This window comes from Thamnophis elegans, chromosome 3 (genome assembly GCF_009769535.1).
Source record: "Thamnophis elegans isolate rThaEle1 chromosome 3, rThaEle1.pri, whole genome shotgun sequence".
Classification (NCBI taxonomy): Eukaryota; Metazoa; Chordata; class Lepidosauria; order Squamata; family Colubridae; genus Thamnophis; species Thamnophis elegans.
This window is the reverse complement of record NC_045543.1, coordinates 50,809,049-50,833,154: the sequence shown is the minus strand read 5'-3', so window position 1 is coordinate 50,833,154 and position 24,106 is coordinate 50,809,049. Positions and strand designations below refer to the sequence as shown.

The following is a 24,106-nucleotide window of genomic DNA, read 5'->3' as shown; positions in this document are numbered from 1 at the left end:
CCTTGCAAGGAAAGCTGCTCCTCAAGCAGCTGAAGACTGGAGTTGGCACCCCCGCGATCCCGGGGATAGGGCTGAGGTTCCGGGCCCACGAGGGGGAGCCAACCACCCCACAGGGCCCTCCCCAACCGCCCAAGGCAGAGATCTGTCCCTTGGGGCCGCAGCTGCACAATTTAGAATTTATAAAAACTTTTAAAGTGCCCAATGAAGCCAAATAGAAACCAGATTGCAACAACAATAAATCCTACCTATGGAATTCTCAAACAATACTTGGACCAAAAAAGACTCAGACAATCTGGGCCAGGTTTGGAAGGCACCAGTATTTAAGGCTTTGCTCTCAGTCTTTGGACCAATCAGGCTTTGAGAATACCCACAGGTGACCACTGCCTCCCCTCCTCTGGAAAACCAGCAGGGCACTTTAAGGACAGAAATGCACAGTGTCACCTTCATCTTGCTCTGTTGCCGAAGATCGAAGCTGCTATGGTAAGACAGTAAGTACTCTTTCAATTAACAAGCAATTACTGAATGTTTTATGTTGACATGTGGAATCCTGAAATCCTGCATAGACTTGACTAAGAACAGATCTTGGTGAATTAAGCAGGATGGCATTGCAATACATTGTAAATGCAGTAGCACTGTAAAGATGCTGATGCTTGGAGAAAGTAATGGGGAGGTATTCCTAATGTTTTGGACTGTGGCACTTCTTTTTGTGACATAGCTTTAAATGTTCCTGGTTTTGAAAATGGGTGATGGGCAAACCAGGATATTTAGAATATTTATTTTTATGTCAGCATACGAGTGCCAAACGCTAATGCATTTTACATCCATACACTATGTCAGGAAATTTCAAGCTGCCAAGTTTTAACTAAAACTGCTGATGTTGAGAAAGTTGGCAATATAGAGAGATGCAGCAGAAATGCAACCCCCACCCCTCTTTCTCTAAGGGCTTTCCAATGAGAGTGACCAGTAGCAGGTACTCTGCCTTTCCGTGCGAGTGAGTAGCTGCTTGTTTGTGGACAAAATGTACAGTCAGCAGGAATGTAATCGACAGAAAGACACTTTTTGGGTATGGAAGCTTATCGCCTTTTAATACTGCCAAAGCATTTGCACCCAAGGGATCCCTTCTCTCTATAATGGTGCCAGCACTTTTACAATTCACATCTAAGCACAGTACACAAAATTGTCTGCTACAATGTCCTACCTGTCAATGACTACTTAAATTTCAGCCTCAATAATACATGGGCAAAAAATAGATACAAACTCAAGGTAAACGGCTCCAAACCATAGACCAAAATTCCTGGTATGTGAAATTGATATTCCTTTGTACCAGCTGCTGCAGTGCATGAGCTTCTCTCTTAGATTGTTCAAAGCTTGATCTCCACACGTCCTGGAGAACAGTTCTCTGCACAGAGAGAGGAGAAAAGGCAAATGCTTGAGGACTGGGGCAGCTCAGATGGTTTGCTTTTGCCTTCCATCTTCTTGGTGGCATTCCCTGATAAAAAGATAAAAACACAATCTGTGTTTATTTGTTGTAGGGCTTAAGACATGAAGGTTGGTATTCTCCCATTTCAAATACTTGGTATTCTGGTCTTCTAGGCCAGGAATCACCAATTTTTTGGACCTCAGGGACCACTAAATTCATAATTTTAAATCCCGCGGACCACTAATATGATCTGTCTAATGACTGGGTAGGCATGGCTAGGTGGTCATGTGACAGGGTGGGTGTGGCCAACTCAACGTCATTTGAGGATGCCTTGTGGGCCTCTATTCCCCCCTCCCCTCCCAGCCACTCCTTGCCTGCCCACCCAGGTTCCTTAGGGCCCCAACAAGAAGCAATTGTTGGAGCAAACAGTCACCATGAGAAAGAGTTGGCAAAACAGCTGGCTCAGTTCAAATTGGATCTGACTGAAAAGGATGCTCAGTAGAAACACCTCACTGAGGACTATGAACATAGGCTTCAAAGCAGAGGGAAGATCTGCGCAAGTGCAAGGCCAGGTACCGGCACCTGGAGGTTCAGTGGGCTGAGATGGCCAGCCAGTTCCAGGCCATGATGCAGTCCCACTGGAACAAGGCCCTCTGAAATACGGCTTCGCCAAAATCCCCACACCAGGAGGCTGAAGCACACCCCAAGTCGGAATTTCTGCTCCCTTCTGACCCGCACAAAAAGACCTAGAAGGGGGAGACTCTCTGCAGCAACACAAACATTCATTGCATGTATCCAGCCCAGGGGCCATAGTTTGAGGACCACTGATTTAGTGCAATATAAAAAATGCAAATAATTTTTCTGTGGACCACCAAAATTTTCTCACAGCCCACTAGTGGCTCATGGACCACCAGTCAGTGACCACTGTTCTAGACCTACCACAATATAGAATTTAGCTTCAGTGTCTAATGGACAAATGAACCAACTGATAATATCTTACATTAAAAAATAATGAATAAACAAGACAAGAAAGCCAGCCTGATGTAGTGGTTAAGGCATGGGAAATCTATCCTATCTTAAGCACAAAGCCAGCTGGATGGCCTTGGGCCAGTCACTTTCTTTCAACCTTAGGAAGGAGGCAATGGTAAACCACATCCAAGAAAACTGCAGGGGTTGTCCTGGAATTATCTGGAGTCAAGAGTGTCTTGATCTTACCAAAACAAAAAACAAAAACAAAAAAACCTGACAAAGATGTTTGCCAAGAGCATGGATGGGTAGGTTTGAGGGTTGGTAGAACACAAATCTTAATTTTTCTCTCCCTCTCATCTTACAAAACAAAACAAAACAGAAAAAGGGCAAGGTGCCATTGCCAATAAATCTCAAAATTTACATGGATACAATGGATCATTGTTGTAAGCTCTCATTTAATATTTGCTTTGCATCTATATTAATTTTGAGATCCATTGGCAATGGCACCTTGCCCACTTTCTGGTTTGTTATGTTTTGTTAAGATGAGAAGGAGAGAAAGAATAAGAATACCTCCAAATCAGGGATGGTACTCTGAGGTATGTACTTCCAGCACTTCACCAATAGCCCTCAGTCAATATTTTTCCATTTCTTTCTGCACTTTGGGTGGTGGTAAAAGGTAAAGGTTCCCCTTGCACATATGTTCTAGTCGTTCCTGACTCTAAAGGGCAGTGTTCATCTCCGTTTCAAAGCCGAAGATCCAGCACTGTCCGAAGACATCTCTGCGGTCATGTGGCTGGCATGATTAAATGCCGAAGGCGCAAGGAACGCTGTTACCTACCCACCAAAGGTGGTCCCTATTTTTCTACTTGCATTTTTACATGTTTTCGAACTGCTAGATTGGCAGAAGCTGGGACAAGTAACAGGAGCTCACTCTGTTATGTGGTGCTAGGGATTCAAACCGCCAAACTGCCCAACTGCCCACCTTTCTGATCAACAAGCTCAGCGTCCTAGCTACTGAGCCAACATGTCCCTCCTTGGGTGGTGGTGATGGTGTGTGATAAATTGGCAAAATGAGTACTTTAATTCTTACAGAGGTTTAAAGCACTTGTTACATCCCTGAAATATAACTTCCAAAATGGGTTTTTTTTCAATGTTCATTTTCCTTTTTATCCCTTACAAACTCCAAGGACACATACTTACAAATCACCAGGTAGGGGATGAAGATATTCTTGGTTATAAAACTAAGAGGAGGTGAAGAGCTACAAAAATTGTTTAGGCATGTTGTGATGAAGGTTGAAAGTCACTTCTTTATATATTTATTTTCTATATTTCTTCGCTATATTTTTACTTTTCATTTTTCTTTCTTTTTATTATTTTTCCTTCTCTTTTGCACCCGTCACTCTTTCATTTTATTCTGTTTCTTTTAGTTTTTATTAGACTGTACTATTGTAATTAAAATCCTTAATAAAATTATATGAAAAAAAAGCAAATTGCCAGAGTTTTGTTCTACCGATTCTGATAGCATGGTTTTTATGGGTTCAGGCAGAATACAGTTTGGTTCCAACTTGCTAAATACAAATATATTACAAAGACACACATGTTGAGTTCAGTGCTGGAGAACAAGAAGTACAGATTCACTCAATGTAACTTTAAAAGATTAAATTTAAATCTAAATTATGTTGATGGCGATTAGTCATGCCACTGAAAAATAATTAACCATTTTTAACTTTTAAAAAACTCAGTAGCAGAATTCATAGACATTTTAAAACAATATTATTATTTTAGAATAAAATAGTGTCGAAAGAAATAATTTCTCCCTAAGTGAAGACTCCATAAAAGCCAGAACGAAAATACTCAAAAGAAATGAGGGAACTGATGGATTCCATTAAAAGATTCCAACATTGGTGACAGAAGAACAAGATTAATTATTCTAGCCCATTACAATCAAAATATTTCATTAAACATTCTCAAAATGACTGAACTGCAGAAATGAGTTGAATTTATACTTTTGATCATATTCTGTATAGAGATTTGCTATATATTCTAAATTAAAAACCAACTTTACATCAGAAAAGAGAACAGTAAAGTTTAAACTTTACAGCATAGTTATACTTTAGGTATAAACTTTTCTTCAAATCAGATCATCCCAATATTCAGTTTAAGTGCTAAGATCAGACTCAGAATCCAACAAAGAGGATTGAGATGGAATTACATGTAGGCAATTCTACAAAGTGATGTAGGCAGCTTAGTGACCTAGTGAAGGGGCGCAATGGCGCAATGATTAAAACGCTGAGCTTGTCAGCTGGAAATCTGACAACCCGGGTTCAAGACCCACGCACCACACAACGGGATGAACTCTTGTTCTTTACGCCCGTTCCTGCTTACCTAGCAGTTTGAAAGCATGCAAATACAAGTAGGTTAATAAGTACCACTTTGATGGGAAGGTAACAGTTTTCCATGCACCTTTGGCATATAGCCATGCTGGCCGCATGACCATGGAAAACGTCTTCCAATAGCGCTGGTTCCTTCGGCCAAGAAAAAGAGATTAAAACCGCACCCTTGAACTGGCCCTGATTGAACAGGGAAGCCTTTACCTTTAGTGACCCAGTTCAAATTGTGTCCTTTTAAATTCTCTGCATCTCTGTTTTGAAATTAATGTTCTGGCAATAATTGAACCTGCTAATTATCTAAGGGCTTGTTTAATTGGGGACATCATATCTTCAGAAGATACATTTCACTGAATGTGGAAAAGAATAAAATGGATAAAATATATTAAAATTATTGATAATAGAAAACCAGCAGATCCATGTGAAATACAAAAAGGAATAAGATAGGACTGCCCTAGTGTCCCCCTCTTCTGTTTATTTTGGTTCTTGACATACTAAATAAAGATATAAAACAAGACAAAAGGATTGTGGGAGAAAATGATTTGGAGCTGGTTTTGAAGGATCCTTTAAAGGGAATTGAAATATTGAATCAAGGCTCCGGCTCATGGGATATTTAGATCTGACCCACAGGGTCACCCTGACATGAGTGACGTATAACTGACCACCCCCACCCCGCCGCCCGAGGTCAAATACAACACTGATGCGGCCCTCAATGAAATCCAGTTTGACACCCCTGGTCTAGAATGTATAAAGGTAACTTAAATGTACGTTAGAAATATGAACAAGAAGGGACATTTTATCCCTCAATGTACATCCAAGAAGATGGGAGAGCAGAGAAAATAATGGACCTGAAAGTAAGATGAAGTTGCAGTGGCGCAGTGGTTAGAGTGCAGTACTGCAGGCTGCTTCTGCTGACTGCAGCTGCCTGCAATTTGGCAATTCGAATTTCACCAGGCTCAAGGCTGACTCAGCCTTCCATTCTTCCGAGGTGGGTAAAATGAAGACCCAGATTGTTGGGGGCAATATGCTGACTCTGTAAACTGCTTAGAAAGGGCTGTAAAGCACCATGAAGCAGTATATAAGTTTAAGTACTATTGCTATTGAAGTCAATGTGCTCTATCTTCTTTCAACATTTATGGATCACAGAATGACTCATGGACCTCTCTTGAAGCCACATCTTATTTCTGTAGGAACTCTGTAATTCTGCAAAATTATTTGCCTCTGTTACACTGATTCTGCTTGAGAATCAAAAGAAAGCAGTTGACTTAATGACGACATATCCCTATGGAGAGACATATTTATACTTACCTTTGCTTGTCTCCTGATATTTTCCCATACCCTGGTGCACACCATGCACTCAAAGGCATCTATGTAGTTGTCTTTCATGATATCCTGCACTCCCCATGTGCGTTCTTTGATAACAGCAAGCAGTTGCCTGTTGGAAATGTCACCTTTCAACTTCCATTCAAGGTAGGCCATATATTTCTTGTCATCCGCATCCAAAGCTTTGATATGCTGAGCCAAGTCCTTTGGGTGTGGAAAATCTGTGACGAGAACGGCACTCTTGTTGCTTGGAAGCCAGTCTTGTATAGTGGGAGAGCCATAATAAACAGGCACGACTCCCAGCTTCAGTGGCCTCCAGAGTTTTTCAGTGATATAATCTTCACAGACGGAATTCTCAAAAGCCAGGACGAATTTATACTGAGCGAGTATTTTGTAAAAACTATCGCTGTCCATGGCGGATGGATTTCGGAGATGGTCTGGAAGGTCTCTATTATGCAAACAAGCCCCGTAGGAATCAATGTCAATGTGAGCCATCAGCTCCTTTACGTAGTTGTCTCTGTCAGAGGGAGGGTCACAATCAGATTGTACATAGACCAGAGGCGCAAGGCTCTTCCGCAAGCTGTTCTTTTTTTGCAAAGAAACTGTGTACTTCAGGGACCTCAAGGCCTCAATACTTTCAAGGTACTGGGTGGTAAGCGGTAGGTGTGAGTGGCGGCTGAAAGTGGCTGTGTGGTTGAACAAAGTGATGGCAGAAGGATGGAAAAGCTTGTAGTTGTTCTTGGGGGACTCCTCGTGAAAAAGAGCCCAGTCATGGTAGTCTGCACGGGGCAGAGGTAAGCTGTGTATGCTGAAATCAGTACCTAGATGTTGAAAAATATAACAAATTCCTTTTAATTAAATTCAATGGACTTAGTTGCACTTTCTTCAATAATATAAATAGTCATTATTTCAAGGTAATGTGGTCATCGCCAATAATGCAGATATTCTTCAATTGTAACATTCATACTAATACAGTGGTACCTTGGTATTCATCGTTAATTGGTTCCAGGAGGCACAATGAGTTCCAAAAACAATGAGTACCAAACAAATTTTCCTATAAGGAATAATGTAGCGATTCACAAGGCAGCCAACGTTGACAAATTCTAGCTTGTGAGTCGAATACCAAACAAACAATGAGCACTGGGATGAAATTTTCACATCTAAATGTGTTGAGTACCAAATTCGACGGGTTTCAAAGCCACTTATTACCAAGATACAATTGTTTTAGAAAATTGGAAATGGCATCAGAATGACAGATTCGAAGCAGAACAAAAATTCATTTTTGGGGGGGAAACTAAGAGGAGGAAGAAATCTGGAAATTACCCAATCAGGATACAGCATGCTCAGTGGCCATGAAATGTTGATTTTTCAGGATGAGGAATAAGAAATAGGAGAGAGGAAGTATCTGTACGGGTAGTTTTTGACTTAAAATAGTTGCTTAATGACCACTTGAAATTAAGGTGGGTTTGGACTGGTGGTGTACAACCCATAAAACACTTCTGGCCATAGTAAAATGTGGTACAACCTCCTAAGATCACATGATCCTTTTTCGGGCACTTGGCGGCTGGCTCATATTTATGACTGGTTGCAGTGTCCCACAATCACGTGACCATGATTTATGTTTCATGCAAGTTTCTGGCATTTTTAAATTAATTTCTGGCAAAAAAAAAAAAACCACCCACACAGAAGAATGGCTTTGCACTACATGCAAAAAAGTCAGGTCTAGCCACATTGGTCCTTCCTCTTATTACCACAATGACTTATGATAAGAAAACCTGTCCTAATTATAAGTCAAGGGATACCTGTAATATAAATCACCATATTCCCAGTTGGTTCCACTTTTTTTCTGCATGCCCAAATAAATATGTAAATTACACAAGAAAAGGGGGAGCAAGAGATTACTCAATAACCTTTCCAAAACTTTAGCCAGTCCCTTACCGTAAAAAAGAAAGGCTTTAGTGATAGGATTGTGTTGGTAAGTCCTGTTGATGGTAAAGAAGCAAACATCCTCACCACACTGAGCCTGCCGTCCAGATTCTCCCGTGAGCGGAGACCACCAGAGCAAAACGGGATATGTGCCTCTGTGCAATTTTTTTCCTGCACTGTAGTCAGGTTTTGGCTTTTTGAAAAACAGGGGAGGGTATTTCTGGAACTCATCTTCTCTGAAAGCATTGTTTTGTGAAACTGAGTTTTTTGAGGTCAACTGTTCAGACTTGCCCAGTTCCACAACCACCTTTTGAAAGCAAAGAAAAATTAAGAATGATCAAAGGCTTAAGAAATAAGACATTTATTCTTTAAGAGAGTATGCACTGATATTGATTTTAAATTGACCTTCTAATGAATGCTAGTTTGGTGGAGTGATTAAGGTACCAGGCTAGAAACTGGGAGACTGTGAATTCTGATTCTGCCTTAGGTGATCTTGGGCCAGTCCCTTTCTCTCAGCCCTAGGAAGCAGACAATGGCAAACCACTTCTGAAATTTTGCCAACAAGACTGCAGGGACCAGGCCAATATGCTCCAATACACACATACACTTTCTTCTAACATGTACTCAGTGAGGCTATGATAAGCATATTATTTCTGGACTGTTAACTTATTCTGTTCATATATTAGTCATATCAGGCTACCAGTCTCTAGTCTGTAAAGCTCCCTTCCTAATGGTTTCCAGAAAATCTTTAAAAGATTATTTTATTTAATCAACCTTTCTATTTAACTCTTATCAAAATGTTGCTGCCACTGGGAGAGGGCTGATTTCTTATTACTACTGAGGTTTTTTTGGTATTTTTAACATTATTCTTTTGTTTCATTTATAATTCTATTTTGTGCGGGGCAAGCTATACATACACACTATAAAATAAACCACCAAGTAACCAAACTTACAGAAAACAGTTTTATTCAAAAACATCTAAGGTGCTTGTTTCCTTCTAGTTTTTAGGAATTTTCCTTGTCTGTATACCATGTCCTATCCCCATGATGGCAAACCTATGGCATGTGTGCCAACTCTCTGAGGTTACGCAAGCCATCGCCCAGCTCAGCTGCGCCATGCATATGCGTGTGGCTCCTGCCAGCCAGCTGCGTGCATGCACGGGGGTCAGGGGTCGTGCATGCATGAATGGGGGGAATGTGGAGGTAGCACACATGTGTAGGGGAGCACAGGGGTTGTGTGTGCATGCGCCGGGGGGTGGAGTGCATTGCATTATGAGTGTGGACATGTGCACGCACGCTGTCACGCACATGATTTCAGCACACGAGGACAAAAAGGTTAGTCATCACTGTCCTATCCTGTTCTTCAGATTCCACAACTTTGGTGTAATATTTCTAGAGGACTGAAGATACTAATACAGAAGCTAGGAAGTCTGCTATCCCCATCTCATCTGGATTCCAGCTTACAAACAGCAGATCATAACTTTAATTTAATTATACCACGTCACATGAAAAAATGTAGAGTTTTCCACAGGACCTAGTTAGGACAGGGGTCCCAAACCCCTGTCCCAGCACTGGTCCATGGCATGCCAGAAACTTGGCTATGCAAACAAGCAAAGCCCCATCCACGGGATGTAGGCAGCATACGAAACCACGCCTGTTCTGGTCCACAGAAAAACCACTCTCCACAGAACCGGTCCCTAGTGCCCAAAAGGTTAGTGGCAGGGGTGGGTTTCAGCCGGCGTTTCTGCCAGCTCGCTTGCGTGCGCACATGCGCAGTTCAACATAAATTGAAAAAAGATGGTGACGGCAGACACCAGGGAACCAGTTCGGGGGCGTGGCTAGCCTGGGTTGCTGCCAGTTCTGCAACCCAGGCCCGCATACCATTACTGGTTCAACCGAACTGATAGGAACCCACCTCTGGTTGGGGCCCACTGCCTGAGGAGGAATTCTGACCTGTGACAGAGTTACCTCTGATCTGGCTTCTCCTTTTTAATTGCATTAGCTCACAGCTTTGCTAGAGGAACCAAGCTGTGGCATTATTAGTTTGAATAATTCATGATAGTAGAACCAGAATAATGAGAATGAGGATGTGTTTTGCTCAAAGAAAATGATTTACCCTGTATTTTTTTACTGTTTGTGTTTACAGGTATACCTTGACCTACGACCATAATTGAATCCAAAATTTTCCATTGCTAAGCGAGACAGCTGTTAAGTAAATAACTGTCACTTTGCACCATTTTATGATTTTCTTGCCATAGTTGTTAGACAACTGTCATTGCAGTTGTTAAGTAAGTAACATGGTTGTTAAGTGACTCTGGCTTCCCAATTGACGTTGCGTGTCAGAAGTTCGTAAAAGGTGATGACATGATCCTGGAACACTGCAACCATCATAAATATGAACCAGTTGCCAAGCATCCAATTTTTGATCATATGACCATGGGGACATTGCAACAGTCGTAAGCGTGAAAAATGGTCGTAAGTCACTTTTTTCAGTGCTTTCAAACAGCCACTAAATAAATGGTTATAAATCAAGGACTATCTATATTATCTATTGGTGAAAACCCAGCAATAGAAAAGAACAGAGATTTGAAAACATTGAGTATATAATTAAACCCCTATCACTAGGCTGAACCCCAAAGTTGATATAGCAGTGTCCCCATTATCTCTCCTACAATTTTACGTTACATAGCTATTCCTTCCTCTCTTTGGGGCATTTCTGAATATATTCCCAGCTCCACCCCAAGTATCTTTGGTACCTGGAAAGTGATCAGGAGAAAAAAGAAAGCCATAAAGCAGAAGGAAGATGCCAAAAATCTTTTCTTTATAATTCTTTTCATGCCTTATGATCAGGTACACAACACCTTCATGTTTGGGGACTCAAGAATCCTTAACATGCCCAATAAGTGATCCACTTGTATTTTCCCTAGAAATCCTTGTTCTTCTCCGTTGTCATCACTGGTGGGGGGAAAAGTGCCACCAAACCTGAATCGATCCTTGATCTTGTATTTCTGTAGCTTCCTCAATCAGGGATTCCTTAGAATTAATGCACCTGCTAAATGAAAAAAAAATACAGTTCAGAAGTACATTCTTCTTGGCATATGTGCTAGAAAGCAGGTCCTAGTCTTCCTGATGTATCTGGATGATCATATCCCCATCAAAAACATTTGAGAGCCACATAAACCAAGAATTAGCAAACTGAGTGTGGGTACTACAGCACGTGTGTTCCTCTCCAGGCGGGATCCCCAGGACTCCGACATAATACAAATTATTTGGGAAAGGCGGGGCTTGACATCGCGACAACACGACATGCAATCTTGGGGCTCCAGAATTGCTGTCAATATCTCTGTTGCTGGACGGTCCTTTGTGGATTTAAACCGTTCTGAAGGAATAGTGATAGAGAAGAGCATGTCCTGCTGATCTCAGGGACATCGCAAAGTTCCTGATCGATCCAGGAGAAAGCTCTTTTTGCCGGCTACAAGAGAAGCAGCCAAAATGGCTGCAGAAGGTTGGAACAATCCCCTGAAATGGAAGCAGAACAGGAGAGACAGTGTGTCGAAATGGTGAGAAAAATCTTTATTATTAGAGAAGAGAAAACCCAAAAGACTTAGAGTTAAAATAAAATTGAAGACAGAAGAAAGCAAGTGGCGAATTAACCCTGGTTTAAAACTATCATGTTATCTTTTTCACTTAAATTTTGTTTGTTTTCTATGAATGGACTTTTTACAAATGCCTCTTACTTTTAAACTGGACTGGTCTTTTTTTTTCCTTCTTCCTCTATACTTTTTCCATTTTTTGTATTTGTGGATTAAGTGTTTCTTTCCTTGCAAGGCTCGGCTGGGTCGTAATCTTTAAACATTTTTTTTCTTCTCTTCCAGAGTTCGGAGCTTAGAAAGACAGGCAAAAACAGAGGGAAAGGATGTAACACTGCTATCTAGAGGCTAGAGGCTTGGCAACATCTGATAATACTAATAGATAATACTATTTGTTTTGTTTACTGAAAGGGTCAGTGGAAAATGTCTTGTTTATACAGGTGTTTCTTTGCAAAAAAAGAGAAAGCTTTGGCCTGAAAAACTTTACTGAATTTGTTTGAAACCTAGCAAAAGCCTTGGATGTTTTAGTGGCAGTGTCTATAACCTGGAAAAATGGCCCAATATGAAGAAGAAAAGGGACTAACATTGCAAAGAATTATGCTAGAAATTCAAAAAGTCTTAATAATCAAAGAGAGACTTGAAATTATAGATCAAAATACAGAAAGTATGGAGGGAAGAGTTGAGAATACTTATAAAACAACGATGAAATTTGAGGACAGAGTTCAAAAAACCACAGAGACATATGAAAGTGATAAGAAAATTGTTGATACTGACAGCAAATCGAGAGTGGAGGGAAATGATAAGTGCGAAATACGTAAAGGAGAGATCGATGAACTGGAACTCTATCTCAGATGTCAAAATATAGATGAAGAAAGGGGAGAAAATTTGGCCGAAATAAGTAAATTCGGCAGAAGCACCAGTGACAACAAAAGTCAAGCTGGTGAAAGGAACAGATAGAGGGTTTCAAATCTTTATAAGATATGCAATGAATCACAAGTTGTCAAGAGAAGTCCGCATAAGACTTATCAAGAAAATACTTAGAATACAGATTCTACAAATGGCAAGAGATATTGGACTGCACTATTTCTGGAAGGATACAGGATGATGAAATGAAATATCACAATAAAATTTAGTTAAATGTAGTTAAATTTTGAGTACTATGTATAAGACAAAGTAAGAATAGCTATAGTCAAATAAATGATCAATAATGATAATAAAGCATTTATATATATACTAGATTGATAATATGAAATTTTATACAAACTGTAAGTGAGGATGATGGAGATGATGTTGAAAAACCTTTTTATAAAAGTTAAATAATTCTATATAGAATAGAATATAAAGATGTAATGATTTCAGGATGATGTAATGAAATGCCATAATATAAATTTACTTCAAATTTAATGTTTCATATAAAAAGGATGTAATAATAGCTATGTTTAATGTATGTTTAACAATTATAACAATTTGTATACATGTATATTAGATTGATGATACTAATGGAAAAAATATGGAATTGAAAATTATTAGAGAATGTTATCAATGCTAAAATAATAGAATGACTTAGAATAGGATATAAAAAATTCTTTATTATTAGATATATTGAAGATGATATAATGAATCATTATAATATAAATGGATACATATTTAGAATACCTTGTTTAAAATGGAGAAACAATAGTGATAATCAAACAAATTAAGTATAATAATAATGTATACAAAGATATTTGATTGACAATATGTGATTTTTGATAAAGCTCAAGTGATGACTATGGAAAGGACGCAGAAAGACCTTGTAACCAATCGACATGCTGTATGCAGTTGAAGAGGTTTTTATGTTATATGTTTTGTGTGTTTGTGTTTGTTTGAAAATAAAAAAAAATATTAAAAAAATACAAATTATTTCTTTTAAGGCCCAAAGCTTTTGAGACTGCCAAATCGCTAGACTATTAGGAGGACAAGTCCATGAGATTGCAATAATTTAAAATTTAATCTAATCTAATTTATTTACCAGTACAGCACTAGTGGACTACCAGTCATGAATTGTTCTACATTGTAGTTCCATTCATCTGTAACAAAGATGATATAGATATTGCTGGATCGATATGACTGGAGTTTTGATTCAACATATACAGGCAGTCCTCATTTTATGACTACAAATACTGTATTATTATTATTATTATTCTCATCCTTCCTAATATCTATCTCTTCCCTCTTACAATTATGTTGCTTGTATCTTACAATTTATTTTGTTTTATTTGTTTCCTAGTATGATTTGATTGCTTATTAGTAACCTATGACTATCACTAATTGTTGTATCTTAGGATTCTTGATGAATGTATTCGGTTTTATTTTTCTTTAAGTACACTGAGAGCATATGCACCAAAGACAAATTCCTTGTGTGTCCAATAACACTCGGTCAATAAAGAATTCAATTCTGTTCTGTTCTTTTCTGTTCTATTCTAATTGAGCCTAACATTTCTGTTCTAAGCAAAACAGTTGTTAGGTGAGTTTTGGCCCATTTTAGGACTTTTCTTGCCCCATTTGATAAGTGAATCACTGAAGTTCTTAAGTTAATAACATGGTTGTTAAGTGAAACTGGCTTCCCACTGACTTTATTTGTTAGATGGTCGCAAAAGGTGATCACATGACCCAAGGGCACTGTAACCATCATAAATATGAGCCAGTTGCCAAGCAACTGAATTTAGATCATGTGACCATGGAGATGCTGCAATGGTCATGTTAAAAATGACCTTAAGTCTTTTTTTCAGTTCCATTGTAACTTTGAATTGAATTGAATTGAATTTATTAAATTTCTATGCCGCCCTTTTCCCCTAAGGGGACTCAGGGCGGCTCACAATCCAAGTCAAGGGAGGGGGGTACAGGACTTCCTGGGAGGAGCCTACTGGTGGGGGCAGCAAAAAATCAGCTGCCTCCGAATTCCTGGCTACGTACCTGTTTAGAGGATCTTCCATCTGACGTCTTATCAGGTTTTCTTATCCTTCAGGCAAGAAGGAAAGAAGAAACTGTTTTGCTGGCAAATGCTCTTCGATTTTTGCAGCTTTTGTGCTTGCAAGGAAAGGGGGGCTAGCCCAAGGCAGAACGGCTGTCCGTGCTGGGAACTTCAAACTGCCTTGTGCAGGACAAAGTAGGTCTCCCCCACTCTGCTCAAAGTTTTGTTTGATTTAATCTTATCACGAGCTGAATCCGTTTACTGCGTGGACAATAATTGCTTATCAACATTTTAGCTTCTTTTCTTTTTCTCTTCCGAAAAATTATTTACTCAGAGGCTTTTAAAATGGCGCCGAGCAGGCTGGTTTCTCCGGTAATAACGAACACTTTTTGCTAATCCTCACAAGAATTCAAAACAAAAGAGATTGCTCATCATATGTTTTGGTTTCACAATAGAAGAATTTTACTCCTTCATTAACCTTGCTTATCTGGAAGTTAAATGGTGATGAATCTGCTGAACGGTCTTGTTACAATGTTTACTCACTGAAAGTTTTGCCAAGCCTTAAACTTCAAAATAAAAGCCTCTTTACTTAAAGCTGCATATTCAGGCAATAGAGTTTTATTAACTGCAGGCAGATAAATTTTGAAATGGCCTCAAAACCAAATATTAACTTGAAGTCGTCACCCTCTACTTCCAGGGGCACATCCTCAGTGCCTGGCACAAAGCTGCAGCCTCCGCTTCCTACGCCCCCTGCTGGGGATGTGTTAACGAAAGAATTTTTCCTGAGTAATCTAAGCGAGGCTCTTAATGCACAGAAAATTAAAATGGAAGATAAATTTAGAGATAATAGAGAGGAGAGAAAAGAGGAAATAAAAGAAATGAAAGAAGAAATTAAAAGTGAAATAAAAGAACTTAAACAGGAGCTGTATGAGAAATTTGAGGCTAAGGTTGATAAAATTAGAGACGACATGCTGAGTCTTGTAACTGTATTAACAGAACATATTTCTGGAGTGGAAGATACTCTAGAGGTTCTTAATGATGCCAATGCTAACTTGACATTGAAAACAGAGGTGGTGGAACAAAAAGTGGAAAATGCTGAAAAAGAAATTATTATGATACAGTACCGACAAATGGAGTTCGCATTAAGAGTAAGGGGGCTGCGTGAGGAGAAACAGGAGAACCTGAAACAGATCCTATCGGAAGCTTTTGACCGCCTGATGGGAAGACCAGGGACCAACCAAGACTGGCAAATTGACAAAGCTTACCGCGTTAACTCCTGGCTGGCAAAGCAGAAGCAGCTTCCTCGAGACATCGTTATATATTTTACTACAAGAGAGCTTAGAAATATGGTACTGCAAGCGTCTTATAACACTAAGCTTCAAATTGGCGGTCAAGACCTGGCTGTTTTGAAAGAGATACCACCTCAAATGTTAAGAGCCAGGAGAGACTACGCTTTTTTGGTCGAAGAACTCAGAAATCGTCAGATACAGTATAGATGGGATGCACCATTCGGCATCATATTTACATTTGATAAGCAAAGGTACCGCCTCAACTCTGTATGGAAAGCCCGAGATTTTTATTATAATATATTGAAGGCCGGACACCCTGCACCATCTGGACCTAGAGAAAGACCACAAGAAGGACAGGATAGACAGCAAACTACACAACCACCAGACAAGATGGAGCATCTCTCTTCTCTAGAAGTGCAAGGTGCTATGGAACCAAGACCTAGCCGCATGACTACTAGACGTATGGAGAAACAAGCTAAAAAGCAACAGCATCAACAATCATCGGCCATCGATCAAGGAACTACAATAACAAATCTGGAAGCAGTGGGAGGAGCTAGACCTAAGATTAAACAGGCCGTGCAGGAAGCTCTAAAAATGCTTCAACCAACCAAAGATGACAACTAAGATTTTAACATGGAATGTCAACGGACTGAACTCTCCACAGAAGAGGAAGAAAATATTTCATTATCTCAAACAGTTTAAGAACGATGTAATTTGTTTGCAAGAAACTCATATCAAGTCAACTGATCAAAAATATTTGATCAACTCAAAACTTGGTCAACATTTTGCAGCTTCTGCTATGGAAAAGAAGAATGGTATAGTTGTATACTTAAGAAAAGATATGAAAGCTGAATTAATAGAAGCAGATCCCTTCGGAAGATATATTGCTTTAGACTTAATCTTAGAAGGGAAAAAGACATTACTTTTGGGAATTTATGCTCCCAATCAACAGCAAGATAGATTCTATAGAAATCTTCATGCTAAATTAGTACAGTGGGACTATAGTTCCTGTATACTATTGGGTGACTGGAATGGAGTGATAGACACTAAGAGAGATAAGAAGATTTCCCACCTAAATACCAAGATGCGAGCAAAGTTACCCAAATCTTTCTTTGACATTATGGATGATTTTGAATTGAGAGATATTTGGCGAGAAAGAAATGCAGAGGAATATGACTTCACTTTCTTCTCGGACAGGCATCAATCCCTCTCAAGGATTGATTTTATTCTAACCACTAATGATTTGCTTTCTAGGGTCAAGAAAACAAAGATTGCAGCTAGGGTCCTTTCGGACCATAACCCAGTTTGGATGGAGTTGGGAAGGGTAGTGCAGGCAAGAAGGTCTTGGAGATTGAATGAAAACTTATTTAGATATGAAAAGTATATTAATGATTGTAAAAAATTACTATCTGAATATTTTGTTTTGAATATGAATAAGGGTACATCTATGGAATTTGTATGGGACGCAAGCAAAGCGTATATGAGAGGAGTTTTGATGAATATAAATAAAACACATAGAAATAAGCAAGGGTTAAAATGAACAGAACTGGAAGAGGAAATTAAGAGAAAAGAGCTGGAGTTAACAATGAACCCAGACGATACAAAGGTTAAGGAAGCTATTAACATATTAAAATCTCAATTTGACATGTTGATCTCTGACCAGGTAGCTACTAATTTATTATATGCAAAACACAATACTTTTTGTAATGCAAACAAACCTGGCAGATGGTTAGCTTATCAGATTAGGAAAAAAAGGAAAACTCGAAATATATCTAAACTGATTTACAGAGGGAAGGAGGTGTTTCAACAGGAAGAGATTCAAAAGGCTTTCTGGGAATTTTTTACAGAACTGTATAAAGGGGATAAAATTAATGGTTTAGACATAGACAAATATTTAGACAAAGAGAAAATACCTTCAGTTAGAGAAGAACACAGGCAAAAATTGAATCAACCAATAACCTTGGGGGAAATCCTGCAGGTAATTAAGCAATTAAAGTCAGGGAAAGCACCAGGTACAGATGGCTTGACAGCGGTTTACTATAAAAACTTACAGTTAGAAATGATAGAACCTCTTAGAGAATTATTTAATATGATTCAAACGGAAGGTAAAGTCCCTCCATCTTGGAAGACAGCGTTTATATCTTTGATACCCAAAGAAGATCAAGATACTACTCAACCCAAAAATTATAGACCTATTTCATTACTGAATGTAGATTATAAAATTTTTACTAAAATATTAGCAAATAGGTTAATGTTGGTCACTCCACAATTGATACATACGGACCAAAAAGGTTTTATACAAGGGAGACAGATGAAAAGTAATGTTAGATTAATTATTAATGCATTAGAATATTTGGGAAAGAACAACCAGATCCCTGCTGCGTTTATATTTTTGGATGCTGAGAAGGCCTTTGATCGAGTTAACTGGCAATTTCTGTTGAAGATACTGCAAAAAATGCAGATAGGAGATAATTTTTTACAGTCAATTAAAGCAATATACCAACAGCAAACAGCACAAATCATAGTCAATGGAAGTTTAACAGACTCTTTTCAAATTGGAAAAGGTACAAGACAGGGCTGTCCTTTGTCCCCATTATTGTTTATTATAACTTTGGAAGTATTGTTGAATAAAATACGGGGCTTGGATGGTTTAAAAGGGATCAAGATTAGGCAGCAAGAATATAGAGTCCGCGCTTTTGCGGATGATTTGGTCATAATATTGGAACAACCGCAGGAATCCAGTATGGTTTTAATGAATACGATTAATCAATATGGTCAAGTGTCGGGCTTTAAAATAAACTTAGGAAAAACCAAAATATTAGCTATAAATATGAATATTAAACAAAAGGAAGAATTAGGAGTGATGCTAGGATGTGAGGTAGTTAAAAAAGTCAAATATCTTGGAGTTAACATTTTAACTTCAAATGGGAAATTATATAAGCATAATTATGAACCACTTTGGCATAGCATACAGACAGAGATGAAAAAATGGGAGAAATTGCACTTATCTTTGCTGGGTAGGATAGCGGCAGTGAAAATGAACATTTTACCAAAATTTTTATTTCTTTTCCAAATGTTACCTATACTTAAAAAAGATGCGAACCTTTTAGAATGGCAGAAGGGTATCAACAAATTTGTGTGGGCAGGAAAGAAGCCGAGGGTAAAGATGAAAATAATGCAAGATGTACGTGAGAGAGGAGGATTGAAACTACCTAATTTAAAACTATATTATGATGCAGTGGCATTATCTGTAATTAGTGATTGGATTCATTTAACCAATGATAGAATATTGAATATTGAGGGACACGATCTGGTATTTGGTTGGCATGCTTACCTGTTATTCAACAAAAAATTGGATAAGAATTTTAAAAGTCATATTTTAAGAAATGCTTTATTGCGGGTTTGGAAGAAATACCAATATAAATTAAATGACAAGATACCCATGTGGGCAATTCCTAGACACGCAATTGAAAATATGAATACAGCACAAAAACAGGACAGAATTACTTACAGACAGCTTCTTACCTCGGAAAGGGGGGTATTACAATTAAAATCTTTAGAGGTATTAAAAGAGGAGAAGGTAGTTCAAACATGGTTCCAGTATGGGCAATTACAGGCTAGGTGGAAAATAGATCAAAAAATTGGTTTTATTCAAGTTGAGGATAATCTGTTTAAACAAATAAGAGATCAAAGCTTAATGCATATAAAGAGGATATATAATGTATTAATACAGATGGATTCGGAAACAGAATTAGTTAAAGATTGTATGATAAAATGGGCTCAAAATATTGAGGAACCAATAATGTTGGATACATGGGAAAGAATCTGGGTAAGAAATGTGAAATTTACACAAGCTCAAAATCTGAGAGAAAATTTTTACAAGATGTTCTATAGATGGCATTTAGATCCTAAAAAGTTGGCTTCTATGTATCCGAATGTACAGCCTAAATGTTGGAGGTGTGGTTCTCTCGATGCTACATATTATCATATATGGTGGACCTGCCAAAAGGTTAAGGCATTTTGGATAAAAATATGGTGGGTCATGCAAAATGTTTTTAAAAGAAGGATAAAGTTTAGTCCTCAGTTATTTTTACTAGGTATATGTACTGACTTTACAGTGGTAGAGACCAATTTGATTCTGCACCTGATAACTGCAGCAAGACTGTTGGTGGCGCAATATTGGAAGAAGGAAGACTTGCCTACAATCCAAGAATGGACATTGAAAGTAACAAACTTAGCTGAAATGGCTAAAATATCGGCATATCTCAAAGATCATTCAAATGAGATATATAAACGAGACTGGAAAAAATGGATTGACTATATACAAAATAAATACGGGACTAAGAAATTCCAGTTAGCCTATGCTTAAGATCAGAAATGATTTAAACTGTTAAAAGTCAGTTCAGTAAGAAGAAGCTAAGGTCAATCTAGAATGTCATTAATTTCTTTATTTCTTTTTTCTCAATAGATTTTAGACTGTGTTAGTTAAAAATCCATACCGTGTACGGGTTCTGGGAAGTCGGGGGGGGGAAGGAGGAGGGGGGGTGGAGGGAGGGAGGGGTACACACAACAAAAAAAAATTGTACTTCAATGTCTTAATGATTGACAAATGATGACATATTTGTGTTTTTTTTAAAGAAAAATAAAAAAGTTCTGTTCAAGGGAGGGGGGTACAGATAAAGAATAAAAAGACAAACAGAACAATACACAATTTAAAAGCACACAACAACCATACCATTCGAGGGGGGGACAAAAGCTCTTTAGCCCCAGGCCTGTCTGAACAGCCAGGTTTTAAGGGCTTTGCAGAAGGCCTGGAGGGTGGTGAGGGTTCGAATCTCCACGGGGAGCTCGTTCCAGAGGGTCGGAGCAGCCACAGAGAAGGCTCTCCTCCGGGTGGTTGCCAGTCGGCATTGGCCGGCGGATGGAATTCGGAGGAGGCCTAATCTGTGGGATCTAATCGGTCTATTGAAGGTAATTGGCAGCAGGTGGTCTCTCAAGTACCCAGGTCCAATACCATGAAGGGCTTTATAAGTGACGACTAGCGCCTTGAAGCGTATCCGAAGACCAATAGGCAGCCAGTGCAGCTCGCGGAGGATAGGTGTAACGTGGGTGAACCGAGGTGCACCCACGATCGCTCGCGCGGCTGCATTCTGGACAAGCTGAAGTCTCCGAATGCTCTTCAAGGGCTGCCCCATGTAGAGCACGTTGCAGTAGTCCAGTCTTGAGGTCACAAGGGCACGAGTGACTGTTGTGAGGGCCTCCCGGTTCAGGTAGGGACACAACTGGTGCACCAGGCGAACCTGGGCAAATGACCCCCTGGTCACAGCCGATAAGTAGTGTTCAAAAGTCAGCTTGGGTCCAGGAGGACTCCCAAATTGCGAACCCTGTCTGAGGGGCGTACTGTTTGACCCCCCAGCCTGAGAGATGGAAAACTTGGCCAATTAGTGGGAGGGAAACACACCAGCCACTCGGTCTTATCCGGATTGAGTGCAAGCTTGTTAACCCCCATCCAGACCCTAACAGCCTCGAGGCACTGGCACATCACGTCAACCGCTTCACTGAGTTGGCACGGGGCGGACAGATACAGCTGTGTATCGTCCGCATACTGATGGTATTTTATCCCGTGCCGTCGAATGATCTCACCCAGCGGCTTCATGTAGATGTTAAACAGGAGGGGGGACAGGACCGAACCCTGCGGCACCCCATAATTCAGGGGCCTAGGGGTCGATCTCTGCCCTCCGACCAACACCGACTGCGACCTGTCCGAGAGGTAAGAGGAGAACCACCGTAGGACAGTGCCTCCCACCCCCACCTCCCGCAGTCGTCGCAGAAGGATACCATGGTCGATGGTATCGAAGGCCGCTGAGAGGTCAAGGAGCACTAGGACGGAGGCATGACCCCCATCCCTGGCTCTCCAGAGATCATCGGTCAGCGCGACCAAAGCGGTTTCCATGCTGTAGCCAGGCCTAAATCCCGACTGAAAGGGATCTAGATAATCGGTTTCCTCTAAGGACCGCCGGAGCTGAATGGTCACTAAATGGTTGTAAGTCGAGGACTACCAGTAGTAGGAAACCTTTGAAATAGCAACATAGTGAGTAAGGTCACATTATACAAAAAAAACCCGGAATACACACCTACATTTAATTGTCACCAATGATCTTTATTATATGAAAATATAAAATAGGATAAAATAAGATTTCACATTTGGAATATAGCTAAGAAATTTTGTCTTTCTGCAGAAAATAATGTATCCAATAATTATTGTAAAGCTTTGAGGCAGACTTAGAACAGAAACAATATGCATTGTTCTATAGAATAGATACAATAATACTGCATAATAAATATATGCAAGTTCACATTTATTTGCACTGAAAAATTTGCATACTTGTAGAAACTGATTTGAGGTGTCTATAATTTGCTTTTTTAAAGCAAAGAGCACACAAGACATGCATAATTTCTACAAGACAATTATGGAATCTATCTCCCAGAATTGTTAAATAGTGTTATTAGCACTAATATTTTATTGAGGTTTGTAAGGTTTTCCTTTGAAAGGTAAAACTATTGGTCTTTGCCTTTAAAAAAAAAGGTCGCCTCTGCTTCTCTCTTTCAATAATACTGAAGAAGCTTTAAAACAATAGCTTAGAATTGAGCGAAGCTTTCAACTGCACGCTATTGTAAAAGCTTTTGCTATAGGCAGATAAACAAAAGTTTAAAAATTCAAAGAAAGGGGGAACTAGCTGAAGCCGCTAGTGCTAAAATAGGCCCCAAGTTTTTCCTTTCTCCCTTATGCGAGAGGCGGAGCTGCAACGTTAAAATGGTATTTTTAGTGTAGAAAAGTTAACGCTACGTTTCTCCTTTGATTTGTAATCTTTTGGCTCGTTTGTTCGTTCCTTCCCAGCTGTAAATGCCCCATTGCACTGCAGAACTGAAGACCAAAAGTAAACCGAATGAGGAGAGTCTCTCTTTTTAAGATCTACAGGCGCCTTTTCATACCTTTTGCAGACATGCACAACCAAGAGGGAAACTATCGCAATGCTTCCATAGGAAATAAAGATACTCACCTAAGTCCCCGTTCTTCTTCCTGGTTGTTGCGAGGCGCTTTTTTATTTTCAATTTGTACCTCTTACTTCCCTTAGGTTGACAGTAAAACCTGCAGCGGATCGCGGCCCTCCTTCCCAACAACATCCCTACGGAGGACCATCTGTGTCTGCAGAAGCAGATCCCGGGGATCCACCTTCCACAGTTGCCCGAATCCCGCTTTGGAAAACAGGACGTTCCCGGGTTCGTGGGAAGGAAAGTTGGTCTAATCACGCTCATTGTGGCATCGTTTCAATATAGGCACCCAACGTCCGGACCGAAAGGATCTCCATCAAAATTGGGGGGGGGAGGGGAGATAAATTCGGTTTCTAGAGGAAGGTTTCAAGTTTCTCTTTGTGGGACCGCATTGACGGGGAGGGGGAACCAACATAGTGAACGAGGTTTCCATAGCGGTTTGCACAGCTCTTGCCAACTCGCTTTAGCATAATGCAGCAGTTTGAGAGCTGCGTCAGACACATTCCTACGCCGCCTCTGAGTAAAAAAAAAAGGCTTAAGGTAAATTAATTGCGTAAATGACATTATAAAACTTTAACGTTGTTTTTTCTATTAGAAATAATTGCCTGGCTCCGCTAATAACTACTGCATTCGACTGCAAAACTCCTTATGATCACAAGACGTCAGTAAACATGATACTTGGTACACTTCCTCGTTGTTGCCATCTACTGGTCAGATCGGACATAAACGGCGGGAGAATAAGCCCCTCCACATTTCACCCAATATTTCAGAGATGAAGCATAACATTAATTCTTTTCCACGTTTTTCTTTACAGTTTCCCCTTTTAGCTACAACTGTAGACAAGTATGCAGAAACTTGGGGGTGAAGATTAAAGCATTCATAGGGTTGTGGTTGTGGACAAAGTAGGAGCTTGATCTCCCAAGCCAAATAATGGATTACACAGCTAACAAACTAATTACATAAAGTTAATTTCCTAGATAGGGAAAAACCAACCTGGCAATTAGATCAAATTCTCATGAGCATGAACTTCAGTGGAGGAGGTCTGTATCTTCACCTTGCTAAGGCACCTAAGCAGAGGTGGGTTCCTACCAGTTCGCACCCATTCGGTAGAACCGGTTCATCAAATCTACCAAACCGGTTAGAAGAGGTTCCACCAGTGGACCCGGAAAGCAGGCCACACCTACAGAAGAGGTTCCA

The 24,106-nt window shown here is 39.7% G+C and overlaps 1 protein-coding gene across 3 annotated transcripts; it reads right to left on the bottom strand.

Moving 5' to 3' along the window:
* Positions 1-1,068: 1,068 nt before the first annotated feature.
* FUT10 (fucosyltransferase 10) lies at positions 1,069-23,228 on the bottom strand. Of its 3 annotated transcripts, none has more exons than XM_032214579.1 (5): positions 22,918-23,228; positions 10,781-11,076; positions 8,038-8,332; positions 6,085-6,920; positions 1,069-1,489 (listed from the first exon to the last, which is right to left on the bottom strand). In XM_032214579.1, exons 2-5 carry the CDS (start codon positions 10,859-10,861, stop codon positions 1,259-1,261), a joined length of 1,443 nt encoding a protein of 480 aa, XP_032070470.1. In that variant the 5' UTR covers positions 10,862-11,076; positions 22,918-23,228; the 3' UTR covers positions 1,069-1,258. The 3 variants fall into 3 exon arrangements, with proteins under 3 accessions (XP_032070470.1, XP_032070472.1, XP_032070471.1); XM_032214581.1 differs by having other exon boundaries at positions 10,886-11,076; XM_032214580.1 differs by lacking the exon at positions 22,918-23,228 and adding an exon at positions 22,850-22,909.
* Between the last annotated feature and the right edge of the window lie 878 nt (positions 23,229-24,106).

Excerpts from the sequence above, each read along its gene's own strand:
- FUT10 (XM_032214579.1), bottom strand. The coding sequence starts at position 10,861 with ATGAAAAGAATTATAAAGAAAAGATTTTTGGCATCTTCCTTCTGCTTT. Across the intron at positions 8,333-10,780 it reads TTCTCCTGATCACTTTCCAG|GTGGTTGTGGAACTGGGCAA; the intron begins GTACCAAAGATA and ends TGCTTTCAAAAG. Across the intron at positions 6,921-8,037 it reads TAAAGCCTTTCTTTTTTACG|GTACTGATTTCAGCATACAC; the intron begins GTAAGGGACTGG and ends TTCAACATCTAG.